Genomic DNA, 26222 nt, shown 5'->3' with positions numbered 1-26222 from the left:
TTTCTATGAATAGCAGCCGTACAGGTCATTGGATATGCAGAAGTACAGACACGGGACAAAACCAGTTGTCTGCTGTTGACAGTTGACTTCGTATTCCTAATACATGTTAAATTCCTTTCTAAATGCACATCGCCAGTAGGTCTTCAGGATTTAGTTGAACATTGCACCAGTGAGTTTTGTCTCAAACATTTCTTTTGGAATGTGAAAAAAAAGTTAAATTTCCTCCCTTTGTTAGAATGCAAATATTTCTAATTCTTTACAGACTACTCACATTTGTGCTATACTGGTAACCGTGTTGGCTTCCGCACAGAAAAAGCACTACTGTGCTCAGCAGCAATCAAGAGATTTCTTACTGCCGAGTTTCCATTCCACATCGGTCTTCCACGCCTACATTTTCACGCCAAATGTCACTCTTATTGTACAAAACCTAATTTACATCAAAGAAGAAAAAAAAAGAAGCAAAAACTAAATTGTGGTTTAGAGAGAATGCATTTGAGAGCTGAATCATATGCTACACCAAAGCTATTTTTTTCTTTATTTTTTAAATGTGTGGAGTCTTACAAAACATCAAGAGTGCATTATGTACTTTAACAATGTTTGATTGGCTCACATGGTACCAATCAACTGGGCTCTTGGCTGTCTGAGGTCAGATGTCAGACCTTTACAGCCAGTAATCTCTGCCACGCTGGAATGCATAGTAAGTGACATTTAAGCATCCTGCAGGAGATGGATGCGATTATGAACTCTGAATTACTCAAACACAGCCTTCTGCAGTTACACATTAGCATCTCTAACTGATAACGGAAAACAAATACCAGTTATTCTGGTCCATATTTATGGCTGATTTAACCCGTGAGAGTTTTCATAAAGGCTGTGGATGCACGTTTAGATCAGCTGTGCCTGTTGTCCACCCTGTGTTGAAACGTGTCTACAAGGGGTGGTGGGTAAGAGGAGGCGGAGGGACTTTAATTTATTTCAAGAATAGATTCAGATTTGGCTACAGTCAGGGCAGAACGTGCTAAATCAGCAACACTGAAGCCGTCCTTCGGCATAGCTGCACTTTGGGAGAAAGTGGCCAAAGCTCTGCTGGTGTCAGCCACAGCTGTACTCGAGGGAGCTGAATGGTCATTTTCAGTCTCTGTGGTGGCCGAGCAGCTGGGAGAAAGTGGGACAGAGGTGATGTCCTCGAGCTTGTTGTATAGCATCCTCATTGTCTCAGGGATGGACATACAGCTGAGTGGAGAAAAACAAAACAACTGAAAGTTCCTAGAAGGAGCGGAGCTAAAATTCAGTACGGCAACAAGACAAATCCCCTCCGCTTACAACCCAGTTGTTGAAACAGTCTGCTACCAGATATCTATATTCTTAATAAAACATGCAGGAACTTTAAACAGAAAGCAAATCACAGGTAAATAAATGTGCAAGGTCACAATGTGTTAGTAGAGACGTCAGTGGGACACAGGCGCTGTAAAGGTTAAGTGCCGCAGCTCGGTGGGAGAATGTAAACGCAGAGGAATCGGGAGAATGTGATGAAGACACATACTGAAGAGAGTTTAATCTATAGTTGTAACACAAACAGCAAGGAAGCTGCTGGTATGTTAGCCAAGCATTGTGTTGAACACACAGTTTAACCTCTTAATTAAGAGCATCTTTTTTGTTGGCGTGTGTAGCATGTTTGTAAATGTAGGATGAGTACTAGTGGTTGAGAAAGAGTTACTGTAATTCTACCATGTAATCATGTGCTCACATTTGTTATGCTAGTTAAAGCTGTAAAGTTTAGACACTGTTCAGGTAGCTGATGAATGAATCAGCATAATAAACTACATTCAGTTACTCTGCTGCACACAGATCTTCATAATGCAGAATTTCTGTACATTGTTACACACACTTGAGTGAGTAAATAATAATCACATTTACACCAACATCTGCATGTAAGCATGGTTCTTAAAGACAGAAAACATACCTCATGATGACAGAGGAGAGGTATTCATTAATGGAAGGATCACGTGTATTTGCTCCAAATAAGCTGCAGGTAATCTGGTGAGGTTTCGGTACATTCACCAGCACTGTGGGCACAAATCAGTTTAAATTACACACCACATTCCTTTAACTTGTTCATTTTCCCAAACTGATATTACAACCAGGTTTTTGTTTTTTTTTTTTTACTTAATTTGCCCATCTACCACCATGTTTATAGCCAAAAAACGAACCCTGCAGGAAATATGATGACGTTCAAGAAACCAGGCTGAGATTACTTGTACTTTGTGGCATGACACTTCGTCCTGCTGGAAGGAGTCATGGGTACACTGGTGGACATTGCTAGCAGCAACACTCAAGAAGGCTGTGACATTTAAATGATTCTAAGGGGACCACAGTGTGTCAAGAAAATCTCCTTCACTACTCCACTACCACCCCCACCACCCTGAAACTGGAAATCAGAGCCATGCTTTCAAGTTGTTGTTTTCTAACCCTACCATCTGAATGTCACAGAAAAAAAATAGACCAGGCAAACTCAGGCCAGGCAATGTTTTTACAATCTTCCATTGTCCAAATTTGATGAGATTGTGCAACTTTAGCTTTCGGTTCTTAACTGACAGGAGCAGCACCCGATGCGTCATCTGCTACTGTAGCCCACCTGCTTCAAGGTGTTCTGCATTCAGAGATGCACTTCTGCATATCTTGGTTGCAACAACTGGCTATTTGAGCTACCATTGTTTTCCTATCAGTTCAAACCACTCTGGCTATTCTCCTCTGACCTCAACAAGGTGTTTTCACCCAGAGAACTTCCACTCACTGCAGTCTTTTCCCAGACCATCCTCTGCAAAACTTAGAGATTTTGCACCCTGACACCAAGACAAATTTCCTTATTTGTGTACAAACTTGGCCATAAACATGATTCTGACTGTGGTGATGTCAAAAACTCCCAGTAGATCAGCAGTTTATACTCAGACCAGCCCAATTGGTACTACCATGCCAAATGAAAAGTCACTTAAACCATATTTCTTCCCCATTCTGATGTTCAGTTTGAGCTTCAGCAGGTTGTCTTGACCATGTCTTTATGCCTATATGCATTTGATTATTGCATATAGGTAAAAAAAAAAAAAAAAAAAAAAAAAAAAAAAAAAAAAAAAAATAGATATATTAAAAAGGATAAACTTTTAAAACAGCTAATTTTTTCCCAAATTTGAAATGAACTTAATGCTCACAAACACCCAGGGAGTCAGCGTCAGGTGGCTGGAAGGTCACAGAAAAGCTGCTGTCAGACTCTGGAAGGACTTCAAAATGCAGGCCACAAACTGAACCTGGTAAGATGCATAAATGAAGCGTTACATATTTTAAGCACAACAATGTTTGCTGCCCACTTTACACCATCTCTGTGTCGACCGGTTTTGTAATGTAAAAACACTCCTACCTGGACTGGCACAGTGAAATATGAAACAGCTCCTCAGCAGGGTGTTAATGGCACACTGGTGGCGCAGCAGCTCCAGCAGGGCTGGGACATGACCAGGGTGGGTGAAGGGAACACTGTCCACCACAGCCCCCCTGTGGGCAGGCACATCCCATGCAGCTCCAGGGAAAACATAACTATGCATCACACCACCAGGAAGAGTCTAGATGAATAAACATTGATTTTTTTTTTTAATGCATAAATTACATATTAAATACTAACCCCTCTTTTACCTTTTCCACTTATAATAAATAGTATCCTCATACCACTGTAAAAATCATGTTGCTTTCGCATGTCATCTCCCAGGAGCTGTTTGCGCTTAATGAATCTCTCATGAGAAGCTTGGGTAGGGGTGCCCACTGCAGGTCAACATCTGGTACAGTCACATGTAGGAAATAATCGGAGACAGAGCAGCAGTAATGAGCAGGCTTTTTGTTTCATGTCCATTTCACAAAATACTCATGAAAGCCTCCCTGACCTGTAATTTGGCTGAGCTTCTTTACAAAAGACGGCGTCACGGGCATAGCTGGCTGCAGTTTAAGCAGGAAACAGGCAGGCAGCATTTCATTTGGCACCTCATTCAGCGGAACAAACACAGGATAACTGCTCCAGGACACAATTGTACTCCATTAACACCAACGCTAGTGACAGTCAGACTCACTCATAAATGGAAAATGAAACGTGTCCCGCTGGGTGAGAGATTAAAAATCAGAAAGCAGGCAGATACCCCTGAGGATCCAGCTGGGGAGGCTGAGGGACCACAGATGCCATCTGAAGCTTGTGGGTCACATTGCTGACAACTACAGTAACCTGGGCGGCTTGAACAACTGGATTCAAGTCTGTCATTTGAGGAAAATCTATTACTTTTAACATCTCCGATGACACCTGTATTGAATGAACTGAATGAAAGAGAACGCAATTTATCACGTTTTTAAACTCAGAAGCTTACCTGACACCAAAGTTTTTGTTCCATTGGTTGGAGGAATAAAGAACCGCATGGTGAAAGGACAATCTAGAACAGGGATGTCAAACTCATTTTACACCATGAGCCAAATTCAGCCTAGTTTCCTCTTAATTAGGCCAGACCAGTGACACTTCCCTTTCTGTCAGTGTAAATACATTTAACTTCAATTTGAATGACTTTTCTATAATAGACAGTGAAAACTTTTACATCACCTAATTGTTTATCTATTACTTTGTGTGGTGTGGTTGACTGTGGGGGAGGTGTTTATCAGAAGGAAAGTTGTAAAACTTTATTTTCACAAGTTTTACATCTTTCACATTTTCCAAAGCCGTCCAGTGGGCCAGATTGGAGTCATTACTGGGCCAATTCTGGCCCCCGCACCTTATATTTGACACTCTTGATCTAGAATTTAATTTGCATAATTTAAATACAACCAATTCAATATACAAGTGTAACTATACCTTCTTTTCCCATGATTAAATCCCCTATCCTGCCATTGTTTATCAAGTCCATTTCAGGGTCAAAATACTTTTGTTCCCTGAAAAGAGGAAAAAATACAAAAAACAAAAAAAAAACAAAACTGCAGTTTATATGAAGAGCTACAATTATTTACTCTCCTGATCATTTTATATACATGCGTTTTGGTTTATGAAATTTAAATTGAAGCACTGAACAGGAATTCATTTTGTTTTAAGCAGACAGACTTTTGGAAAGTTGTTGCTTTGTCACACACCTTGGCAAATGAGCGATTTTCCATAAGTCTTTCCCAAGGCACTGTAGAGATGCCAACAATTTAAATTTAATTTCACTGGAAAAGAAAAAAGGGAACACATGGCTAAATGATCACAAGAGCCTCAGATTTATAAGAGCTAAAGAATATTTGATAAGCTGAGGTAGGCACTTGTCTCCAGGGATGTTGTACTGGGCAAAGAGGCCTTGTAACTTCAGGGAGAAGGCGGCAAAGTTTTTGGACCTGTGCACCCAGAAAGCAGCACAATCAGCAAATAGAGCTAAAACCATTAGTGCTGTCATTATGCTCTTAAAAAAAATTTAGTGGATAATGGCACTGCTTACTGCAAGAAAAATGTAAATTTAAAAGCAATCCATTCCCTTACCTTAGCAGCTGAAGCAGGGATTCACTGGGCTAAGAGACAGTTTTATTTTATCAGCATGATTAGCAAAAGGTGAGAAGTTCTAATGACTTGCTGGAAACAGCACAGTCCACTTACAACAGGGGATTCTCCGTGAGGGACCACCTTCACCTCCTCCACTTCACCACACGGCAACAACAATACCTCAACGTAGAATAAATCAGCTGATAAATAGCACGTGGCCTCAGCAAAATGAAAACTCATCCTTGGGAGAAAAGATTCATATGGATAACAAGGTGTCATCACAGTAGATTAATAGAAAAACAGATGAGGAAAGATATGAGTCTAAAAAGCAAAAACAAAGCCATGGAGGTCAGTTTTATACCCTTGTTGTTTTGCGATAATCTCTAGGCGGAGCTTTGTGGTGTTGATGGTGCACACTGAAACATAACGAGATTCATTTTACTTATGTAAAGTAAAAATACTTCAAAAAAATAAATAAATAAATAAATAAAAACACATGTTACTCACATACCGTTTGATTCTTCCTGGAGTTTTTCCAGGGATCTTTCCAGTGGCTTACGGGATCTGGATTCATCTCTGGATTTCTCCTATTATAGGAACAAAGGCGAGAGACAAAGAAAACAACAATGGACTGTTTGTATGGCAAAAGCAAAGTCTTGTGCAAACAGCCTTTGGTCCTGTCTGCCCATCTCACCATGCAACACAAACTGCATGACACCATCTCAAGGAAAACACTGACATTTGCATGCTTTTCATACTGGGATGTGTGTGTTTAATGAAACAAATGTTTTGGAACTAGGAGTTTGAAATTATTGTACTTAATTTTTTTTGAAGAAGAAGAACCCCACTTCTTCACAAGTTCTCTTTAAGATCACTGCTGGAAGAGAAATTGATAACTAGCCCCAGATGCCTTATCCCTTTGGACCACACATCACTTCAGACCACCAAGCAATCACATTTCTTCAACACACTCCAGAGACTGACCACTGCCAAGCTCCACTCCACATTAATCCAAAAGTATTATCTACCCTGCTGCTCCACCCATGACAAATCTAAAGAAAACTAACCAACCCTCTCTTCTCACAGAGGCCCAGCATACAGATAGAACAATAATAATAGTGACTGCACAGAGTACAGCCCGTTTGCCTCATGTCAGTGCTTGAACTCTCAAACCTCTAACCAAATAATATACATGTACAAGAGGGACATCCTCTATTTAAGAATCAATAAATAGTGCAAAGGAAAATTAATTAAGCCAGCAGTAGTGCATGTCTGGCCAAAAGGGATGCTGTTAAAAAGTGGAATCAAAGCCAATGCCATAAAGATAACCAACAACCCACAGTCAAACTACTTTGTTTTGATTTGAAGGCTTTACTCCATACACTGTACCAGGTGCTTGATAAGTAAATCCAAGTAGGTTAAGTGATACCAGTCAATGCAAAAAAAGAGAAGAAGAAGAAAAAAAAAAAAAAAAGACCGCTGATCAAAAAAAACAAAGCCGTGTGTGTTCCAGGATGAATGATCTCATTCTGAGTGGATAGCCACACCATTTCACACCACATTATCATATTAGCAGAGCCATGCACTAACCAGCCACATAACGCAACATACCCCCTTTAAACCCCAAACAAAACAAAGGAGGGGGTCTTAGTTTAAATTAGAAATAAAATGAGTAATCTCTTTTGCGTAAGACGAGATTTAAAAAAAAAAAAAAAAAAACCCTAACCGTACAACTAAAATGATTCAAATAGACCATTTGAGTAGAGGCATTTTCATTTTTATTTAATGAAGTCTGCCTCACCATACACCTTCGGACAAGCTGAAAAGTGTCAGCCCAACTCTTCTCTGCAAACTTCAAACACAGCTCTGGAATTGTGACCCTGTCCATCATCTAAAGCGTCGAAAAACAGGAGATAGATGGGAAAAAAATAAAATTAAACTTTCTTCCCATTTTAAGATGTTTTATTTACATTTGCGCATTTTTTTTAACTTAAATTGTGTGTTTATTTAGTGAGAACACTATATTCAAACCGACATACCTGGCATGTGGAGGTCTCTTCACTCTTCTCCTTTTGAACAAACCTGCCACTATTTATGCGGATTAGCCAGTTAATCAGTTATGTGGTACCTTTCATCCGCTGTTCCTAATCTGCATTGTACTGTATGCTCAACTGCGAGGGTAATTATCTGATATGTCCATACCCGGGGCTATATTTTTTTTTTATCTGAAAGAAAATATTACACTCACACACTAAAGTCAAAGTGAGACGCTGTGTGCTTCTCCCAAGCAGGCGGGCGTTGTCAGTCGGAGCCAAGCCCACAGGACGTGCAGTCAGTCTGCTGCTAACAGCTACCAGCCGGGTCTCTGGAGTTAGCTAGAAAGCTAGCCATGAGCTAACAAGTAGCTAGCTGAGTCTTTTCGTTTCGCCACCTTAAATTCCGCTTCATCAGACCTTTTGCCAAGGTGAGTGCTGTTTATTTTTGGATTTGTGTTAATACAAGACATGGTACTGGTGCAACGGACCCTGCTTGTCTTTCAGTTTTATTAGCGTCGCATCATTTAGTTATGATTAGCTGCTCGCTAGCCGTTTTTTCCCCTTTACCCCCCCCCCCCCCCCCTGTGTGTCCACACTCGCCCTCGCTAACGAGGAAGCTACTGAGTTTGGAAGCAACGAGCGAACATCTGTTGCAGAATATCCGCTTTTAGAGACGTGTCTTTCAGATGTTATCTTCATCCTGAAATGTTACTTTGATGTCAGGTGGCATTTACCTGCCCGGTAGCATAGTTAGCTTGTTAGCCACATTGCCCAGCAGTCAACCAGCTAAGTTGCTAATAAGTTAACGTTGTTGTTAGGGACGTGTACACTGACATTTGCTGTGCTAGTTTCTTTTATTGAAATAGTTGGTTAAATAGTTGATTTCTCAGTTCATGTTATGTATAGATTTTTGTGTATAGTATTTTTGTTTTTTTGTATTCTTGGTGTGCTTATGGTGTGGCGTCTTGTTTGTTTTTTATTTGCTAAATAATGACTCGCTGACTAATTTGTCTAACTGGTGTATTGACTTTCCACCCACATTTGTGCTGATGATTGTAAACTGAAGGCATAGTATTGTCTCTACAGTCTCCCTGTCTTTACATAAGGTGACTTGGGTTTGTTTAGAAATTGTTGTTAAACGCCTCTCCAAGCCCAGAACGACTGACTCGTTAATAGTTCCCTTTTCACTTCCACTCAAAACAACTTGTTAAGAGATGTTTGCAGCTTTAATAGATGAAAGTAAAGCAACATTCCTTCAGTTCTTTATAGTACTATTGACTTGCAGTAAATATAAACCTTTTATGTTAATTTGTGTAGTGACGAATTGGCTGCAAGCCCATGCTTATCCCTGATTCCCCCCCCAAAAGGGTTTGTGTTGGCCTTTAGGAAAGGGCTTGAACACACATTTCTGGACAGTATGCATTTTCTATAGTGTTCTTGGACAGTCCAGTATGGAAAAGAGGCCACTCAATGGCTTTATCATGTGTCACATTTTATCCACTATTGTCAAAGACATATAAAGTACTGCCAACTTTTCAAAACTTGTCTCCCTTTTCTTAGGGCAGGTTCACTTAAAACTGTTCTATTAGTGGAATTTGTGTGCTTTATTTGTAGTTAACGTTACCTTTTCTGTGCTATTGACAAGCAGTATTTGGTCCTCAGGCTCCAATGTGTATTTGTAGTGACACTTGGCTGCCGAAAGTACTGCACCCACAAGGCGCCTTTCTGAATTGGTATTTGTGTTTCGGTATTTTAGCAACACGCAAAAGAGGTTTAAGATTATGTTAAATGTACCCTTTTGCTATGTTGTAGATTGGCCAGTGCATCTGTGATGTGAGGGTCATGTTTCGACCAGTTTGTTTGGTATAACCTTAACAACTGTTTTTACACAGGAATTAAAGAGTTAGTTTCTTGGGAGAAGTTAGGAATCCCTTTGCTGGACTAGGCCTAAAACTGATTCAAACAACATATTCATAAATCTTTCAAATCTTTGTGTACCTTCAGACATCTGAGAGGGAAAAATTAATAAATAAAATCGATTAGTAAATGTCTTTGCATGGACAAGAAAATTATTTCTTGTCTCTTGTATGAGGAAATTATGCCAGGGGTAATATTTCTACCAGTAGTAACTTGCACTTCTATTGCTTTCTCCAGCTTGTGTTTCACAACTAACCAAGATGTAAAAACAAAATGTACAGCTGGAAATTAGAGCCACGTTTACAATTTGTGTGATCTGATTTCTGTTACTTCTGAATACTTATGGCCTGAATTGTTAACAGGTCAAGTGGTATTGCGGTCGCGTTTGTAAAGAGGAAAGTAATACTGCTTAAGGCAGTAAGGGATAGGTGCTATTTGCACAGGCAAATGGCTTCAGAGCAGAATTTATAATGAAAATAAATTTGCATTTCTAATGCGTCAGTCTTGTGTCATGACAATGTTTCCTGCATTCTTGTTAAGCTACCGAGAATCATTCTTTTGTGCGACGTCTCAAGTCTAATTGTAGTTTCTGCTTTTTAGCCTTTTATTGGTTTGGGATTTATTACCATGATGACTGTGCAATCAAAATGCAGAAATGGAACCTGGAGGCACTGGAAAATATGATGCAACATCTTTCTCCTTTTTTTCTTTTCTTTTTTAAATTCTCCACAGGAACTATCATTCAGCCCTTTGTTGGACCTGCAGTCTTTGGATCTGATTTTTGCAGTCCTCACATTTCACAATCCCTTCCCGCCATCTTGCACTTTCTCCCTTTGATACTTGCATCTCTCGGTACACAGAGCCATGGCAGCTGCAAAGCCAAAAGGGCAGAACTCTCTAGCCCTTCACAAAGTGATAATGGTTGGCAGTGGAGGAGTGGGCAAATCAGCTCTTACACTCCAGTTCATGTATGATGAGGTGAGCTGCTCACATCACAGTACTCAACTGAAATTCCAGTTTTGAGGTTTTAATAAAAAAAACTCTGGCATAATGGATCTCTTTCTGTTTTCTAGTTTGTTGAAGACTACGAGCCCACTAAAGCAGACAGTTACAGGAAGAAAGTGGTGCTGGATGGAGAGGAGGTGCAAATTGACATCCTTGATACAGCCGGGCAAGAGGACTACGCAGCCATCCGGGATAACTACTTCCGAAGTGGCGAGGGTTTCCTCTGCGTATTTTCCATCACAGAGCTGGAGTCTTTTGCAGCAACAGTAGACTTCAGGTGCAGCCACTTAGATTCTTTTAATGAAGCACTTACCCATCCATTAGGATGTAATTAAGCTATTCTTCTTCCTTTGCTTTTTTGATACTTCATCACAACTCAAGGTTTTTCTTCCATCAGGTTGACTAGACTCATATGAGTAAGGATTTTGTGCATTTACCATGCAGCGCTCTGTTTATTTACATAATTCACGGCTGAATGAGATTTCCTGTTCATTTTGCAGAGAGCAAATTCTGCGAGTGAAGGAGGATGAGAATGTGCCCTTTCTCCTGGTTGGTAATAAGTCAGACTTGGACGACCGACGGCAGGTTAGCGCAGATGAGGCAAAGGCACGTGCAGAGCAGTGGGGCGTGTGCTACGTGGAGACTTCGGCCAAAACTCGTGCCAATGTTGACAAGGTTTGTTTAACTTGCTGAACATAATAATTCCTTCCTATGCTGACACCAAGCAAAACAGACACATAAACACAGAAATGTGAACACTTGTGTTTTTTATGTTCTCCTGTTAACAGGTTTTTTTCGACCTAATGAGAGAGATCCGGGCAAGAAAAATGGAGGACAGCAAAGAGAAAAACGGGAAGAAGAAAAGTAAAAGTTTGGCCAAGAGAATTAGAGAGAGATGCTGTATTTTATAGTCGTTAGAGGGAGCAGGCTCGCTGCTTATGTACATACGCATTTCTCAGACTTTTGCTTTTTTTTTTTTAATTTTAATTTAATTTAATTTTTTGTGCCCATACCTGACCATGACCTTCTGTTCCTGGTTAACAGGACATCTGACCATGTGTCAGGAAGTAGTAAGGTGGCGCTTCATACACCATTTATAGCTCTAACTTTTTATGTGCTGACACTCCAAATAATTTATGTACTCTCTCTCTTTCTCACTCTGCCCACATTACAGAGTGTAATAATTCAGTGGTGTTTTTAATTTAGACCTAAGCTTGAGAGGCTAAGTCCTGAAATGTTCCAAAACTTTTCATTGTAAAGTCTGACGTGTGTGTGTGTGTAACACACATATTAAGAGAGCTGTGCAGTGCAAGTTGAAAAAAAGATTTAAATGAAAGTCTAAGCGCCAAGGTTTAAACAGGGAAGATGTAACTGGAGCTCAGTACTGGAAAGCCCCAATCCCTTTTAATTAATCCACCATCTTTGGTAAGAAGGGTTAGTTAACAGACTCGGCAGTGTAGTGTCAACCCAGAGTTCATCAAGAGCCACAGAGGAGATGAACATTGCACTGAGCCTATGAAACCTTTCAATTAGAAAAAAAGTTTCATTATCAAAGCTCGAGACAAAATTTGATGCCATTCCTATTTGTCGTTTTACACCTCAGTTTTACTACGTTGTACAGTTAAGTATACTTCTTTTTAGTCGTGACGTCAAACATTTCCCTTCTTCTCCTCTATCATATCACCCAGTGTAAGATAAGCGCACTAATGTTTCCACTAATCTCTCCCCTTACCCCACAGACTTTTGAGTCTTCTCAAATGCACAATGGACATTAATTGTTACCCTTGAATCTGTGAGGGATTTTGCAACACTTGAACTCTTTTTCAATTCTAACATTTCAGAAGTTTTACCTCACTTGGCATTGTCTTTTTTGCGATAAAGGAATCCCTGGTGCTCAGATAAAAGGTGATTCCATAACACTACATCCCTTACATGCTGACACATCTTAATTTTAAAAACAAAGAAACACATTGTAACATGTAAAAAATGTCTTTTTTCATTTATAATTTTTCCTGACATTTAATCTGCAAACTTGTATCTCCTTTTGTTAAATGGAAAAGTCCTTAATTGGAAAGCTGGGGTAAATTAATGAATAGATCATTTTTAAGGCATGAAATGAAAATGAGACTGCAGGCTGCATAGACGTGAGGTGATACTTGTCCAAAAAAAGTTTTAGTCGCCAAAGAAAAACGCTAGCTAGTACAAACAAGTGCCCACTTATTATTTGAAGTGAATGACAGCTTGCTGTAACGAGCATCAAAAGTAAGCACTACAGTCTTTGCAAAAGTCAAAAGGAGTGTCGGGAAGCGTCGAGATTTCAGTCTGATTCGCCTGGGGAAAGAAATGCAAGGTTATGAGGGCTTTAGTAATTCTTGTGCAGTGCGTCACTGTTGCCTCTCTGTCCATTGTGAATGTGAAACATCCCCTCATACTCATCCTGTTTGCCTGTAATCTTAGACTGCCAATGATTTGCAGAGTTTAGAGGTCACTGGCGTTCTACTTTGCTACTTTTTGTGCAAGGCTACCCTGTGTTACAGTGCTGTAGTAACATGCCGAATGTGTTCATTTTATCTTGTAGATGGCATTTTAGAGGCAAAGGTTGAAACAGTGTATAGAAATTGGCAAATTGAGAATGCATAGACCAAAATACACTGTGAAAACTGCCCCTTGTTTCTTAATTTATGACTGAGCCTTTTCTTTTCTTTTCTTGTGAACAATATAATTTATTTTTAGTAACTTATTATTTGTTTTTAATATTTCAGTAAAGTTAAACAGCCACATTGAGGTTGTTGCCATTTTTCTCTCTGATTCACTACCAATCGTTAACTTAATAAGCTGCTCACCATTTACACTAAAAGATTGCCACAACCAATAACGTGCCCAACACTGGAGTCTATGCAAAATGTTTGCTGTAATTGCAAAGAGGAAATGTGAAACTTGGAAACAGTTTAAAACACTGACTGGGTCTAGAAACTATTGAGAACTAGAAGCACTTGAGCTGGAGCGCCATTTACAGATCTGACTGCAGTTTGGAAAAAGGTGTGTCATCCAACAGCTATGAAGCTTTCTTTTGTCTGTATGTTTGTCTTTTTAATGTGCGTTTATCATGCAACTCATGTCTACAGCAAAGCACATAGTAGGAGGAGTTGGACTTTAAAACAGTAACGTGAGGTGGCATCAAACTGATTGGTAAGCAGTTTATTCTAATATATGTCCTAAGGGCTAAACTCCAGTACACCACATAATGATTGAAACGCCCTGAAAGTTAAAGTGCCACGCACAGAAACTGGAATGAGCATAAAGATCCCAGTTTATTATTACTCTCCTTCTTTAGCTTGAGATTATTACATTAACCGCATTGTGTCTTCATTGTTGAGGATTACAGAAGCTGCCCTACATAAAGTGACTACCGTAATGCTTGCATACTATAACACTGGCTAAACAAAGTCTTTCTTGTTTCAGTTGTTTGTTGTGGGTTTTTGTTTATTCAAGGAGACATCATTCATAATCATTCTACTGCTGTTACTTTGTTTCCACATATTAATTTAATAGACTTGATAGCCCGAAAAATTTCAGTGAAATACTAAAACAGATGTTTGTGTGAACGCTATGAGCGAACTGTCCTACTGGGTATTCAGATAACTTGTTTTGCCTTTTCTATACCCTTGGAGTAAAAAAAGAAATCTATAGGTATCTATGTAATTGATTGGATGGTTGTATGTATGCCATCAGTTAAATGTTTCCTTCATGTTTACTTATTTTTAACATAACCACTAATGTAGCCTATCTGTTTGTGAATACAAGAGGTGATGCTTACATTTCAATTCATTTTTTTTGTGAGTTTGGAAATGGCAAATAAAGTGGACATTACTAATAACACTTTGTGTATGTTCTGTGTGATACGTTTGTTTTTTGCACTGAACAGGTGAACTTTGAAGTGCTGTGTTATATGTATAAACATGGATAATCTCTATCTCCTTACCCTGATCTTTCTTAGAGGAAAAGCACTATCTTAAGGTCATAAAACAAGCTCTTGAAGTGTCTAGGTTCTTTCTAAGCTCCTTAGAAACTCATGAAGTCTTTCAGCAGGCCTGTATTGCCAGGAAAATAGCAAGACATGTCCATAAAAACACACCACAAAAACACTTGCCAGAAAATGAAAAAGTAACATTTATTGGTGTCTTTGTTGGATAAATAACAATAAAAACAGGTAAATAAATATATTTGTCACAATTTCAGCTTGTGCATTTGGTTTAGAGAAAAACGTAAAAAATTGCTTTAGCTTTTAGGTATCTTTCTCGTGTTACACCGTGTCTTTTTTTTTTTTTTTCTTTTCTTTTTTTTAAATGACATCAGAAACAGCAGTATGTGACATTACGTGATGGCAGAGCTTCAGTTCATCCTTTGTCGTTTTTTTTTTTTTTTTTTTTTTTTTTTTTAATAAATAGGACAGGGGGAATGAATGAGAGAGAGAGGGGGAGAGAGAGAAAGAAAACCAAAGGGGAGAAGAGACGGTGAGAAGGGGGGGGAAGAGAGAGGAAAAAAAAAAAAAAAAACTCCTGGGTCACCTGTATGGAGAAAAAAAACAAAAAAAAAAACAAACAGAGGAGACAGCAAACAACAAAGAGCAACATAATAATAGAGAAAACAAAGCACCATCACAATAAACTAGCTAGTCATAGATATCAGTATTTACTAAGTAATAAACGATATTGTGCAGCACGCAAGATAGACAGCGCACAGTGTGCTTTGAGGCAGCAGCCAAGAAAGCTTTAGTCCGCGTCTGTGAATACCCATGTGTGCATACCTGTGTGGATCAGCATGCTTGCATTCCAAAGGTTTCTCCATGTAATGATCTGCTAGGGAGTGTGGGGGGGGCCACAGCCCCGTCCTCCAGGGTGTGAAGCGGGTATGGAGGAGATCAAAACTCCAGACATCCAGAGGCCCCCAGAACACAAGAGACCATGGAAGACCAACAGAGGGGCAGCCGCGCCACTGTCCCAGTAAGAGCTGAGGAGAGTCCCAGATGGGGGCTCGCCCAGCAGCCGCGGAGCAGAAGTCAGGGGGAGTTGCAGTGACGCGCCCGTGAGCTCCGCCGGCCCCCAGCTGCGCCTGAGTGACCGAGCCCTAGGCCGAGAGGCCGGGGGCACCCCACCTCCAAAGGGGCCCGAGCGAGCCCCAGGCCCCAGGCCCCGACAAGCGGCCGCCAAGGAGTGAGCCGGTGTGCACCCGGACGCCCACCCCCAGACACAAAGAACCACCAACACACCGACACCTGAGGGAGTCCGCCACCGGCAGGGGAAGTGGTGGTGGGTGGAGATAGGCCTCCAAACCTTGGAGGGCCTGAGGTGTCCCCAGAGAGGTGGCGTCTGATACCCAACCTGACATATAGACACAGACATACAGGCACACACAGACACAAACATCCATTCCCACCCTCATGCTCTCATATGCACTCACTCCACACTCAACCAACGTGGAGACAGACATAAAGAGACGCTGTACACACAATCACACTCCCCAAGCGTACTCTACAAACCGGGTCTAGGTACCCTTGCCCCTGGAGGGGGGAATTGCACCCAGACCCAGGTGGTGTTACCCTTTTCCCTGCGGTGGGGAGAGGCAGACCACCCCGACTCTGCAGCAGCAGGGAGGCCCCACACCCCAGACCGCAGTCGGACGGCCAACTCCTCCTACTAGCCCTCCCGCTCCAGCAGGCCGCAGAGAATGGGGGTGGGAGAAGACTCCAAACCTCCCTCCACCCGCTCATTGTAGTGTTGATGCATATGTGTTCTAAGGTGCAATTAAAACCCAGGAGGGCATGGAGCTACCTGCCAAGGAGCAGCAGGTAAGCGCATAGTCCCTCCTGCTAACCCTCAATGACTAAGTGTATTTAAAATTGAGAGGTGGGCAACGACGTCAGGGGTGAGGTATAAACCCTGATGGTGATTTGGACTCCGTGATTGTGCCCACCCCCAAGATCCTATATGTATGTGTAATGAGAGTGTGAATAATGTGAATGTCTAAGTTGTGGGATAAAATTGAGGCAGAGGCAGCCAGAAGGGGACAGGGGGGGGGGGGGGGGGTAGCCTCCTCTGCACCCTGGTGACATACCCCCACTCCAAGGCCCTGCATGTGTGGGTGGTTGTGGAGGAGCGGGAAGAGGGAGGCAGGTGTTACACCGTGTCTGCGATGAATGATGTTGTAATTTGTAAGGTATTTTAGTTTTATTGCATATAAATGTATCTATGCGCACACAGAATTTGAAATGTTATTGTACAATAGTGAGCAAACTAAGGTGTCGGTTGAGCTTGTGCATTGCCAGTCAGATCATCTTCTAATATTATTAAAAAATATCCTGAGTAAATGCAAAATGCAGTTGGTAAATGATTTAATGTATTCGGTAAAGGTTATCCAAACCTACCTGACCATATGTGAAAAGTTCTGCAAAGAAAAGTGGGCCGAAATTCCTTTGATGTGTGAGACTCATTGCCAGTTATTGCAAATGCTTGACTGCAGTTCTTGCACCCAAAGGTGGCCCAATAGGTTACTAGGTTTAAGGGGTATTTACTTTTTCCTGAGGCCAGGTAGGTTTGGAAAGTTTTTTTTCTTTAATAAAAAGAAAATCTGTTTTGTTTTTAATACTTAAATTTAACTTCTTAATTTTCCAATCATTCCCTTGACAAATGACCATATTCTGTATAGTAATAATTAATCATTTAAACTGAGGAATGAGGAACAGATTAACTGTGATTAACGGCGCGTGACGGCAGCATCTGGTCTTATTGTAATCAATGGAAAGACGTAACCTGTAGTTCCATTTACTGGATACGTAGAAAATAACCATCTCCTGTACACTCTGGTTAATATCGCATTTTCATATCATATTATGTGGTGGTTTTTTGATGGTAGGGGTTTCCCTTTCGCTGTGACGTTACCAATGGATTACGAATACGAGTGCCATTGGTTGACAGCGACGCACAAGGCCTGTAGTTTGAAAGCAGCCTGGGCCCGGGTGAGCTGTACCGTTAGCTGTACTGGGAACAAAGTTATATTAATATAAACACATTCAGAGATTTTTCTGAGCTATTTAACGCAGAGGTTTTGCTACTTTCGGGTAATGCTGCAATCAGCTGAGGTAGCAGTCCAGCAAGATACGTGGACGCAGGCGTGTTTTTGAATGGCATTGTTTTCTTGCATGTTGACTGAGTTGTCTTGAACTCCACACAAGGAGAAGCTAGCTGGCTAAGTTGCTAGCGGCTAGCTGGTTAGCCGCGGACTATCCGGCCAACTCGCGTGCTGTTCACTTCCTTGTTGCACACCGGAGTGTGATGGAGGGCAAGAAGTTTGTGAGAAGGAGACGGAGTTGACTACTTACATTTTAACACTATTCGGTAAATGGATTTACATGCTCGCACAGACGATAACGTTTTAGAAAAAGTGGATCTTAAATTTAGAGAGGCTTTAGGCCTGTGCTTTTACCATGAAACGGAATGCGACTGTGTAGCCGAGTACAGTTAGCCAGTTAATACTAGCTGGCTAAACCGACTAGCATTAGCTGATAAATCTGGGAGATGTCCGTCCTGGAACACAATGGTTGAGTATCGTATGGCTCTGTAACCAAGAATCATTTTGTGAATTTGATATGAGCCGGAGTGTGCTGGCACTAAGTGTCATTAATTTCCCTCTGAACTAACTCACTTTATCTTCAATCTGAACTGTACTAGCTTTGTAATGCTAACGTTAAGCTAGCTAGCTGGCTGGCTGTCTACCTGTGATTTTGCTGTTACGTTAGCTGACTAGCCTGTCACCATAGCTAGCCCAATGTTTTGTTCCACGACACACCAAGGGACATAGCTTTGGTAAATTAGAGAATATATTATTCTTAGCGTGGTGGTAGCATTTATTTGGGAGATAAATGCCTAATTCGGAGGTGCTTCGCGAGGGTCGGGGACGGAGCCCCTCTGCACAGAGAAATGCTAGCAGGCAGGACAGGCGTAGCAAACCGGGGAGCGGTGCCGCTCAGCGAGACAGGCACCGTGAGAAGAGGCGCTCATCGGCTTCTAGAAGAAAGAAACGCAGGCAACCCAAGGAAAGAGGCTTGTGGCATACCGGTACAATAGAGGACCCTGACAATGATCGAAGAAGTGCTTTTGAGAAAGATGTTGAACTTCGGACACTGGTGGAGTACGATGACGTGAGCTCCCAGTCAGAGCGTTTTTCTGGGAGCCCGTCTCCTAAACTTGACCCCCATGCTGAGAGTCTCACAGCGGACCGACTTAGCGATGTTGACTATAATGGACCAGCATCCCCAGACAGAAGTCACCCCAGAGAGCGGGAGGCAGTAAGCCTCAGCAAGGACGAGAAAACAAGAGGACCACCTGAGAGAAGCAGGCAAGAGAAGGAGCTAAGTAAGAAAAAAGACCGTCACAGTCGGGAGAGGGACTCCTCAAAAGCCAGGAGTGGAGGAAGCCTGAGTGGCTCTAAAAATCACAGAGACACTACAAGGAGCAGTGACAGGAATGGCAAAAGGACATCTACATCCCAGTCCTCACAATCTGCTGATAAAAGGGATTCAAAAAGGCACAGAAGTAAAACAAGATCTGATAAAGAGCCCCCATCTGCATACAGAGATGCTCCACAGTCTTACAGAGATGATCGTGAGGACCTCAGGGCATACAGGAGAAGTCCTGGTTTTAAATCAGAAAGTCCCTATGGGACATCATATTCATATAACTACCAGTCTCCTGGCGGTTATAACCAGCTGATATCTAGAAGAAGTCCAACTTATGCGAGCAAAAGACTTTCTCCCAGTTCCACATATTACAGCCGAGATGCAGACATGTATGGGTCGTACGGTGCCCCCAAGTCACCCAGTTCATACTCGAGCAACAAAAGGAAGAGATCACCTGTGAGCCCAGTGAACTGGCGCAGGTCTCCGAGTTACGGTCGGCACAGTCCTTATGAACAAGGAGAGTTTGGCTCAAGTCCTTATGGTAACCGGAGGCGATCACGGAGTCCATATAGGAAGTCCTTGAGCCCAAGTCCTGATGTCAGGTGAGTTGTTATTACGCAGCTAATTGAACATGTTTAATTTGTTGCACATGCTCTGTTGGTGTGGTGACTTTATTAGATTTGTTATAATAAGGCTGCACTGTTTCATTTTTCATTAAAAAAAAAAACAACCCAAAAAACAACTTGCATGTGTCACTGCAGTTGCTAATCTGACTGAAATACCTTGAATTATAAGTGCTTTTGATGTACCAACTGAACATGCTGTTCTCATCATTTCCTTTCCAGGCGATCTGCTAGGTCACGCAGTAGAAGTCCATATTCAACTTCAAGGCATTCACGTTCTCGCAGCCGACACCGCCACTCTCGTTCCCGTAGTCGGCCATCTAGTCTTTCACCAAGCACGCTCACCTTCAAAACTAGCCTTGCTGCTGAACTCAGTAAGCAGAAAAAGGCTAAAGCTGCAGAAGCAGCTGCTAAGGCCAAGAATTCGAGCAATACATCGACTCCCACCAAGGGTTCCTCGTCCGCTCATCAGCCCAGCCCTAAATCGAATCACAACTCCAGAAAGGGTCGCCCTCCTTCTCCACCTCAACCGGAGAAGGGACCCCGAACTCCCACATCAACCCAGCCTCAGTCACCCTCAGAGAGGTCATCCAAGAAGACAACAGAGCACCAGACCAGCAGGGACAGGGATGTAAAGGGCAAGGATGACTCTATACATCGGGACAAGAGGAAAGCACCAGCCTCTGGACAAGGCAAAGAAAAGGAACGTACCACAGGTCAAGCCATGTCTACCCTCCCATTGCTGCCATTGCCCCAAACAGTTATTGAGCACATGGACAAAGGAGAAAGGTATGGATGTGCTGACCAGGAAATGTTTGTACTCTGTAGATATGATCAGACTGTTTCAGTATGCTAATGCTCTTTCAACATTTTTGCAGCTTGAAAGACAGCTCACTCTCAGGGAAGAAAAAGTCAGAGAAAAAGGCTCGTCAGCTTTTAACAGACTTGCCTCTGCCCCCTGAACTTCCTGGAAGCACAGATTCTACCCAGAGCCCATCTGATGACAAGAAGTCCCAAACAATTCGCCGAAGACCTAAGTATGTTCTTGATGTATATAGTGCTAAATCACTTTTTGTTTTGTGCTGTTGCTGCTGTTTTCTGTGTTACTATTATTTCAATGTAAAATTAAATTTGTAATTGCCAGAATCTGTGGTCCAAGATATGGTGAAATTAAGGAAATTGCCATAGACTGGGGAAAACGTTGTGTTGACAAGTTCGAGATCATTGGAATCACAGGGGAAGGAACCTACGGTCAAGTGTACAAAGCTAAAGATAAAGACACCGGTGAGTTTTACTGAAGATTAATATTCTCCTAATTCCTCTACACCAACTTTGGCACTGATTCATAGTGTATTCTTCAGAAAGTGCAGTTTTTCTTTGACATACAAGTCAATATTGTCATAAAGATCTGTTTTATGTATTTCTTTCTGTTGTCTGTTAGCTGAAATGGTGGCATTGAAGAAGGTTCGACTTGACAATGAAAAGGAAGGCTTCCCAATTACAGCCATCAGAGAGATTAAAATTTTACGTCAACTGAACCATAAAAGTATTATCAACATGAAGGAGATTGTCACAGACAAAGAGGATGCTCTAGACTTCAAGAATGATAAAGGTAATTTATATTTTTGTGAATATTTATGATACTTAGTGGAATTTTAAAAATAGTTTAAAAGATATTTATTTATTCTTTAAAATTCTTTCTTTCCCTTTTGTCTTAGGTGCTTTTTATCTTGTATTTGAGTACATGGATCACGACCTGATGGGTTTGCTTGAGTCTGGTCTCGTTCATTTTAATGAGAGCCACATAAAGTCTTTCATGCGACAGTTGCTGGAGGGACTCGATTACTGCCACAAGAAGAACTTTCTTCATAGAGACATTAAGTGCTCCAATATTCTGCTCAATAACAAGTAAGATTGCCTTTTTTTACCCATTTACAAGAACTTAGTGCTTCATGTTTTAAAACCTTGCTAAGGATGCTTTCAAGTACGCTTTAAGCAGTGTTTTTCTTTTCTTTTTTTCCCTTCTACTCAGAGGTCAAATAAAGCTTGCAGACTTTGGTCTTGCTCGGCTGTATAACTCTGAAGAGAGGTGAGCCCTCATACATTCTATTTCTGAATCTTACCTTATGTAAGATACTTATTTATCATTACCGGTATCTTTTGGGTGTGATTTTGATACTAATAAACAGATGTTGTCTTTGTTTTTGTATTTTCAGTCGACCATATACCAATAAAGTGATCACACTATGGTACCGTCCCCCAGAGTTACTTCTGGGAGAAGAGAGGTACACACCTGCTATTGATGTATGGAGCTGTGGGTAAGTGCTGATACTTTTATTGTTAATCATAAACATTTAATAATAAGAATATCTGAAAGGTGGCATATGTGTGTCATGAATTGTGTTATTTTGTCTATTAAAGATGCATTCTTGGTGAGCTGTTCACAAAGAAGCCAATCTTTCAAGCTAACCAGGAGCTTGCCCAGTTAGAGCTTATTAGGTAAGCATAGCCTAAATTCCTAAACCATGACTGGCTCTCACACAGGGCCACAGATACAGTTTCCCTCCTGTGAGCTTTGAAATTAAAGAAATACATTTATTTCTCCTCACATTTTATTTTCCTCATATTTCCATCACACATTGGTGGTTGAAAGAGAAAGAAGTGAGCTCTGCTGTACACAGATGTAATGCTTTACCTCTGTTACCTCTGCTCTTTACTGTACTTTTTAGAAAAAATGCCTTTCTGGTTTTTTTTTTTAGCCGCATATGTGGCAGCCCCTGTCCTGCAGTCTGGCCAGATGTCATAAAGCTTCCCTTCTTCAACACCATGAAACCAAAGAAGCAGTACCGGCGACGACTACGAGAGGAGTTTGCTTTGTAAGTTGATGTTTACTTTTTCTTATTGTAAGTCGTATCTGTGGAATTTGGCCTTCCAGCATTTATTTTAAACATGTTCCTGTGCTTTTGCTGCTGTTCAGCATCCCTCCAGCTGCCCTCGATCTTTTTGACCACATGCTCAATCTGGACCCCAGCAAACGCTGCACAGCTGAACAGGCGTTGGGCAGCGAGTTTCTCAAGGATGTAGATCCAGACAAGATGCCTCCACCAGAGTACGTTTGGGTTCATGTTCCATCATCATGTTCATCCTGTAGTGTTGCTGTGCTCATCAGATCTTTTACTTTCTCCACTTCTTTAGTCTCCCACTTTGGCAGGACTGTCATGAGCTGTGGAGTAAGAAACGCAGGCGACAGAAGCAGATGCCGGAAGAACTGGCAGCTCCAAAGGCACCCCGCAAAGAGCTGGGCCTTGATGACAGTCGCAGTAACACGCCGCAGGGTTTGTCTGCCCCCGGAGCCATCAAAGCCCAGAATGCAGCTGCTTCTGCTCTGCTAGGTGAGTTTGACGACTGCTTTTATTTATTTAAGGTGTTGTCGTCTTACACTTGGTTTCATTTCATACCTTAGTTTCATGAGCTAAAAGTAAACTCGGATAGTCTGATGTATTTAAAAATCAACTTGTTACCTCTGAGCTGTGAGGTAATGTATGGAAATGAGCTTTTTAAAACATTACAGCTTTCACCAGACTAACATGCTTTAAACTAGAGGTTAAACTGGAGGTCACTGTTCGGTTAAATAGCCATTACATCCGGAATGTAGCTCAGTCATTCATTTATTCACTAATCTGCCTTTGCCTTCTTCTCTGAAATATTTAAAAGATCCGTGTTGCTAGACAACACACTGAACCAAACTCACTTATGCTCATATTGTAATTTCCTTCCACAGAAATATATATATATATATGTGACTCTTGGTTCTTGCTCTAGTAATGAATCTTGCAGACTGATATTTCCATTCTCTTCACTTGGGAAAAGTAAATATGTCATCGATTAGATTTATGTATTTAAAAAAGGATAGAACTTGTCATGCAAGGTTATAATATATACGGCTGTTTCCCGAAATGAAGTTATTTTAAACAAAAGCCTTTTTTATAAATATGATATGGCCAGAAGTTGTTAAAGGAACTTTTGCTTTCATATATTGCATTCAGGATATTATCAGTGTTATGACTTCTGCTCAATCTTGTCGTTTGTCTTCCTACAGACCCAAAGGGAGCAAACTCACAGTTAACCCAGGAACAGCTGGCAGTTCTCCTGAACTTCTTAGGGCAGCCAAAGAGTGCAGTCAGCACAGCCCAGTTTGTCCAGTCCATGAGCTCAAAGGTCAACCAAGAGACATTACAGCAGCTCTCTAAAGCCTTAGCTCCCACTGACCCAGCTGAGCCTCCTCTTCAGCCTGCAACTGCCAAGCCTCCCCCACCCACAGCCCCAGCAGGAGTACCCCGTACTCCTCCAATGCCCAAACCTCCTTCGCCCCCGATGTCTGCTCCGTCAAATATTCCAGAAGGCGAGGCTGCAGCTGCCACACAGACAGCCATGACTATGCTGCTAGCTCAGCTCCTCCAGGCTCAGCATACACAAAGGCAGGAACCAGTCGATGGTGGAGAAGGAGTAGAGAGCACCAACTCTGCTGGAGCTGCAGCACCGCTTCTACCTCCAGAGGTTAAACAGCCTCCTGAGCCCAGTCCTGTCTCACCAGGTGAGCTGCCTTCTGAACACACTGTGTCTGTGTACCTCAGTAGATTGACAAATACTTTTTCTTTAACTTTTATACCACTGAAGGTCAAATATCTTGTCAGACCAGCAGAAATATTTTTTCTGATTTTGCTTTAAAAATGAAAATAATCGGAGTTTTTTATTAGCTGATCATCAAAAAGTGAACTAATATTATACATGTGCAATATAATACATTGTGCAACTGTGTTTTCAGTGTCTGATGTAAGTGGGGTGTCCATCCTGCCCCCAGACCAGAGACCACCAGAGCCTCCGGAGCCACCTCCACATGCTGACCTTGACTACCGGCAGCCACCACCTGAGCCCAAGACAGGCCATGCCCCCCCTATTGCATCTGCAGGTGCAGGTGACGGAGGGAGACCCCCAGAGCCAGACTATCCACCTCTGCCCACTGCAGAAGGTTCTGGATACGGTGGCGAATACAGCCATCCACCTCCTCCACCTTTTACACCTGCAGGGTTTGGGGAAAGCTACATGGGTCATATGTTGGGTGGGGGCTTGCCACCTCACACTCTGAGAGAAGTGTTTAGTGGGCCTGGACAGGCTGCCAGCTCCTCTACTGCTCCTGGGGCTCTTGCTCCAGCCCACCCCGACCCATTCCCTCCAAGTGCCGGAGCTTCTGGACCCAGCAGTATGGTTTTCACTGGGGACAAGGACCACCGTTTTGAGTACAATCACAGCCCTTTACCTGTGGAGGGACAGTCTAACCCCAGTGCTATCCACCTTTACAACCATGCCATGGCAAGAAAGGATGGTGTACCTCCTCCACCACCCATCCCAGCACCAGGACAACCCTGGGGCTCCCCCTCTCAAGTCGGGGCTCCACCACTACCCCTTGGCTTTGTCCCACATGTGAACTCGACGGCAACAATCAGAGGCCGAGGGCTGCCTTTCTGAAAGACTGGAAATATGTAAAGTGACTATGGGTGAAAGGGTTGACCCTGAAGCCTCTTAGACCAGATTAGATGGATCTGGAGATGCACATTAAGTTTTTAATAACTTAAATCTGTATAAGGCGTTGTATTCCTCCTCAGTCTGGAATGTGGAATACGCTGCAGAAGGACAGTTAACATCGGAGGAGCTTTTATTGCTCATACCATTTTCATATTTTTTTTGTAATCTATTCTGCTGTCTTTTAAATTAAACTCTGATCTTTTTGAGTGTACATTTATCAGGCTGGGTAAATTTTAAAACTCTACCTTAGCCTTTCTGTAATTGCTTCAGAGCAGACTAGTATTAATGTTTTGCACTACTGAGTGAAGTAGGCGGAAACTATTTTTGGTTATGAAAGGAAATGGATGATGTGCTCCATCTGCACAATTAGGAATATAACCCATAAGTAATGTTGTCCTCCTTTTTCTATTGTCAAGATTATCTTCAAACAGTGGTGGCCCATTTGGGTCAGATTAGTCATGAGCACAACAAGCTAATTGAGAGAATAAGGAGTAGTAACCTCTCAGACGAATGCACCAAATCTGATCCAGCTTCATGGAGAAAGGCTGTTTGAATTCCACATGCCTTTTTTTGCCAGTAGGTGTTGTAAAATCACAAGCAAAACAAAGAAGCATAATCGGAGTTTGAAAAGAAAACAATGTCTTCTTTTTTTTCCTGTTTTTTTTTTCTTTCTTTTCTTTTGTACTAAAATGATTTGTCAACCACCCTCCTCCTCCACCTTTGGCAAATGTTTATTAAAGAAATGCCGACGGTATTGTCGTCTGTTACATTACTGAAAACACTAGTTCTCACAGTGGTGTGGTGACTTCACAGAGCACACCACTGGATGGCAGTGTCATGCCAGAAACACTCACTTACCTAGAGTGTGTTCATTGCACTACAACCATTGACATGTAAACTCACCCTTACTAAACTGTTGGACCTTTAGCTTAACACCAAATTTTGACACTTTGAACATTTGGTATTTTTTGCCTCAGCAAGCACCCTGTGCAATTCAGTATAATGGAAGCTCCTGTATTTTGAATTTTTATCATTTAAACCGTGAGAGACTTTATCAAGAGCGACGTGGCTAAGAA

General features: G+C 41.8%; 3 protein-coding genes across 4 annotated transcripts; 2 read left to right on the top strand and 1 right to left on the bottom strand.

The window, feature by feature from the left end:
* Positions 1-510: 510 nt before the first annotated feature.
* On the bottom strand, positions 511-7621 carry med1l (mediator complex subunit 1-like). Its single transcript, XM_080864467.1, has 16 exons — positions 7567-7621; positions 6039-6114; positions 5889-5943; positions 5642-5768; positions 5528-5556; positions 5314-5385; positions 5146-5220; positions 4874-4950; positions 4398-4460; positions 4176-4287; positions 3927-4051; positions 3715-3821; positions 3413-3611; positions 3207-3302; positions 1964-2066; positions 511-1233 (listed from the first exon to the last, which is right to left on the bottom strand). Exons 4-16 carry the CDS (start codon positions 5765-5767, stop codon positions 966-968), a joined length of 1452 nt encoding a protein of 483 aa, XP_080720593.1. The 5' UTR covers position 5768; positions 5889-5943; positions 6039-6114; positions 7567-7621; the 3' UTR covers positions 511-965.
* ralaa (v-ral simian leukemia viral oncogene homolog Aa (ras related)) lies at positions 7578-12641 on the top strand. Of its 2 annotated transcripts, none has more exons than XM_080864469.1 (5): positions 7578-7991; positions 10341-10458; positions 10554-10762; positions 10986-11160; positions 11274-12641. In XM_080864469.1, exons 2-5 carry the CDS (start codon positions 10345-10347, stop codon positions 11394-11396), a joined length of 621 nt encoding a protein of 206 aa, XP_080720595.1. In that variant the 5' UTR covers positions 7578-7991; positions 10341-10344; the 3' UTR covers positions 11397-12641. The 2 variants fall into 2 exon arrangements, with proteins under 2 accessions (XP_080720595.1, XP_080720594.1); XM_080864468.1 differs by having other exon boundaries at positions 7579-7991; positions 10213-10458.
* Positions 12642-17468: 4827 nt separating this feature from the next.
* Positions 17469-25894, top strand: cdk13 (cyclin dependent kinase 13). Its single transcript, XM_080864466.1, has 14 exons — positions 17469-19542; positions 19786-20352; positions 20442-20600; positions 20708-20847; positions 21005-21175; positions 21282-21471; positions 21596-21652; positions 21780-21881; positions 21985-22062; positions 22323-22439; positions 22541-22672; positions 22759-22955; positions 23663-24157; positions 24389-25894. Exons 1-14 carry the CDS (start codon positions 18404-18406, stop codon positions 25087-25089), a joined length of 4245 nt encoding a protein of 1414 aa, XP_080720592.1. The 5' UTR covers positions 17469-18403; the 3' UTR covers positions 25090-25894.
* The last annotated feature ends 328 nt before the right edge of the window (positions 25895-26222 follow it).

Source organism: Rhamphochromis sp. 'chilingali' (assembly GCF_963969265.1).
Source record: "Rhamphochromis sp. 'chilingali' genome assembly, chromosome: 18".
NCBI lineage: Eukaryota > Metazoa > Chordata > Actinopteri > Cichliformes > Cichlidae > Rhamphochromis > Rhamphochromis sp. 'chilingali'.
This window is presented reverse-complemented; position numbering and strand designations above follow the sequence as displayed.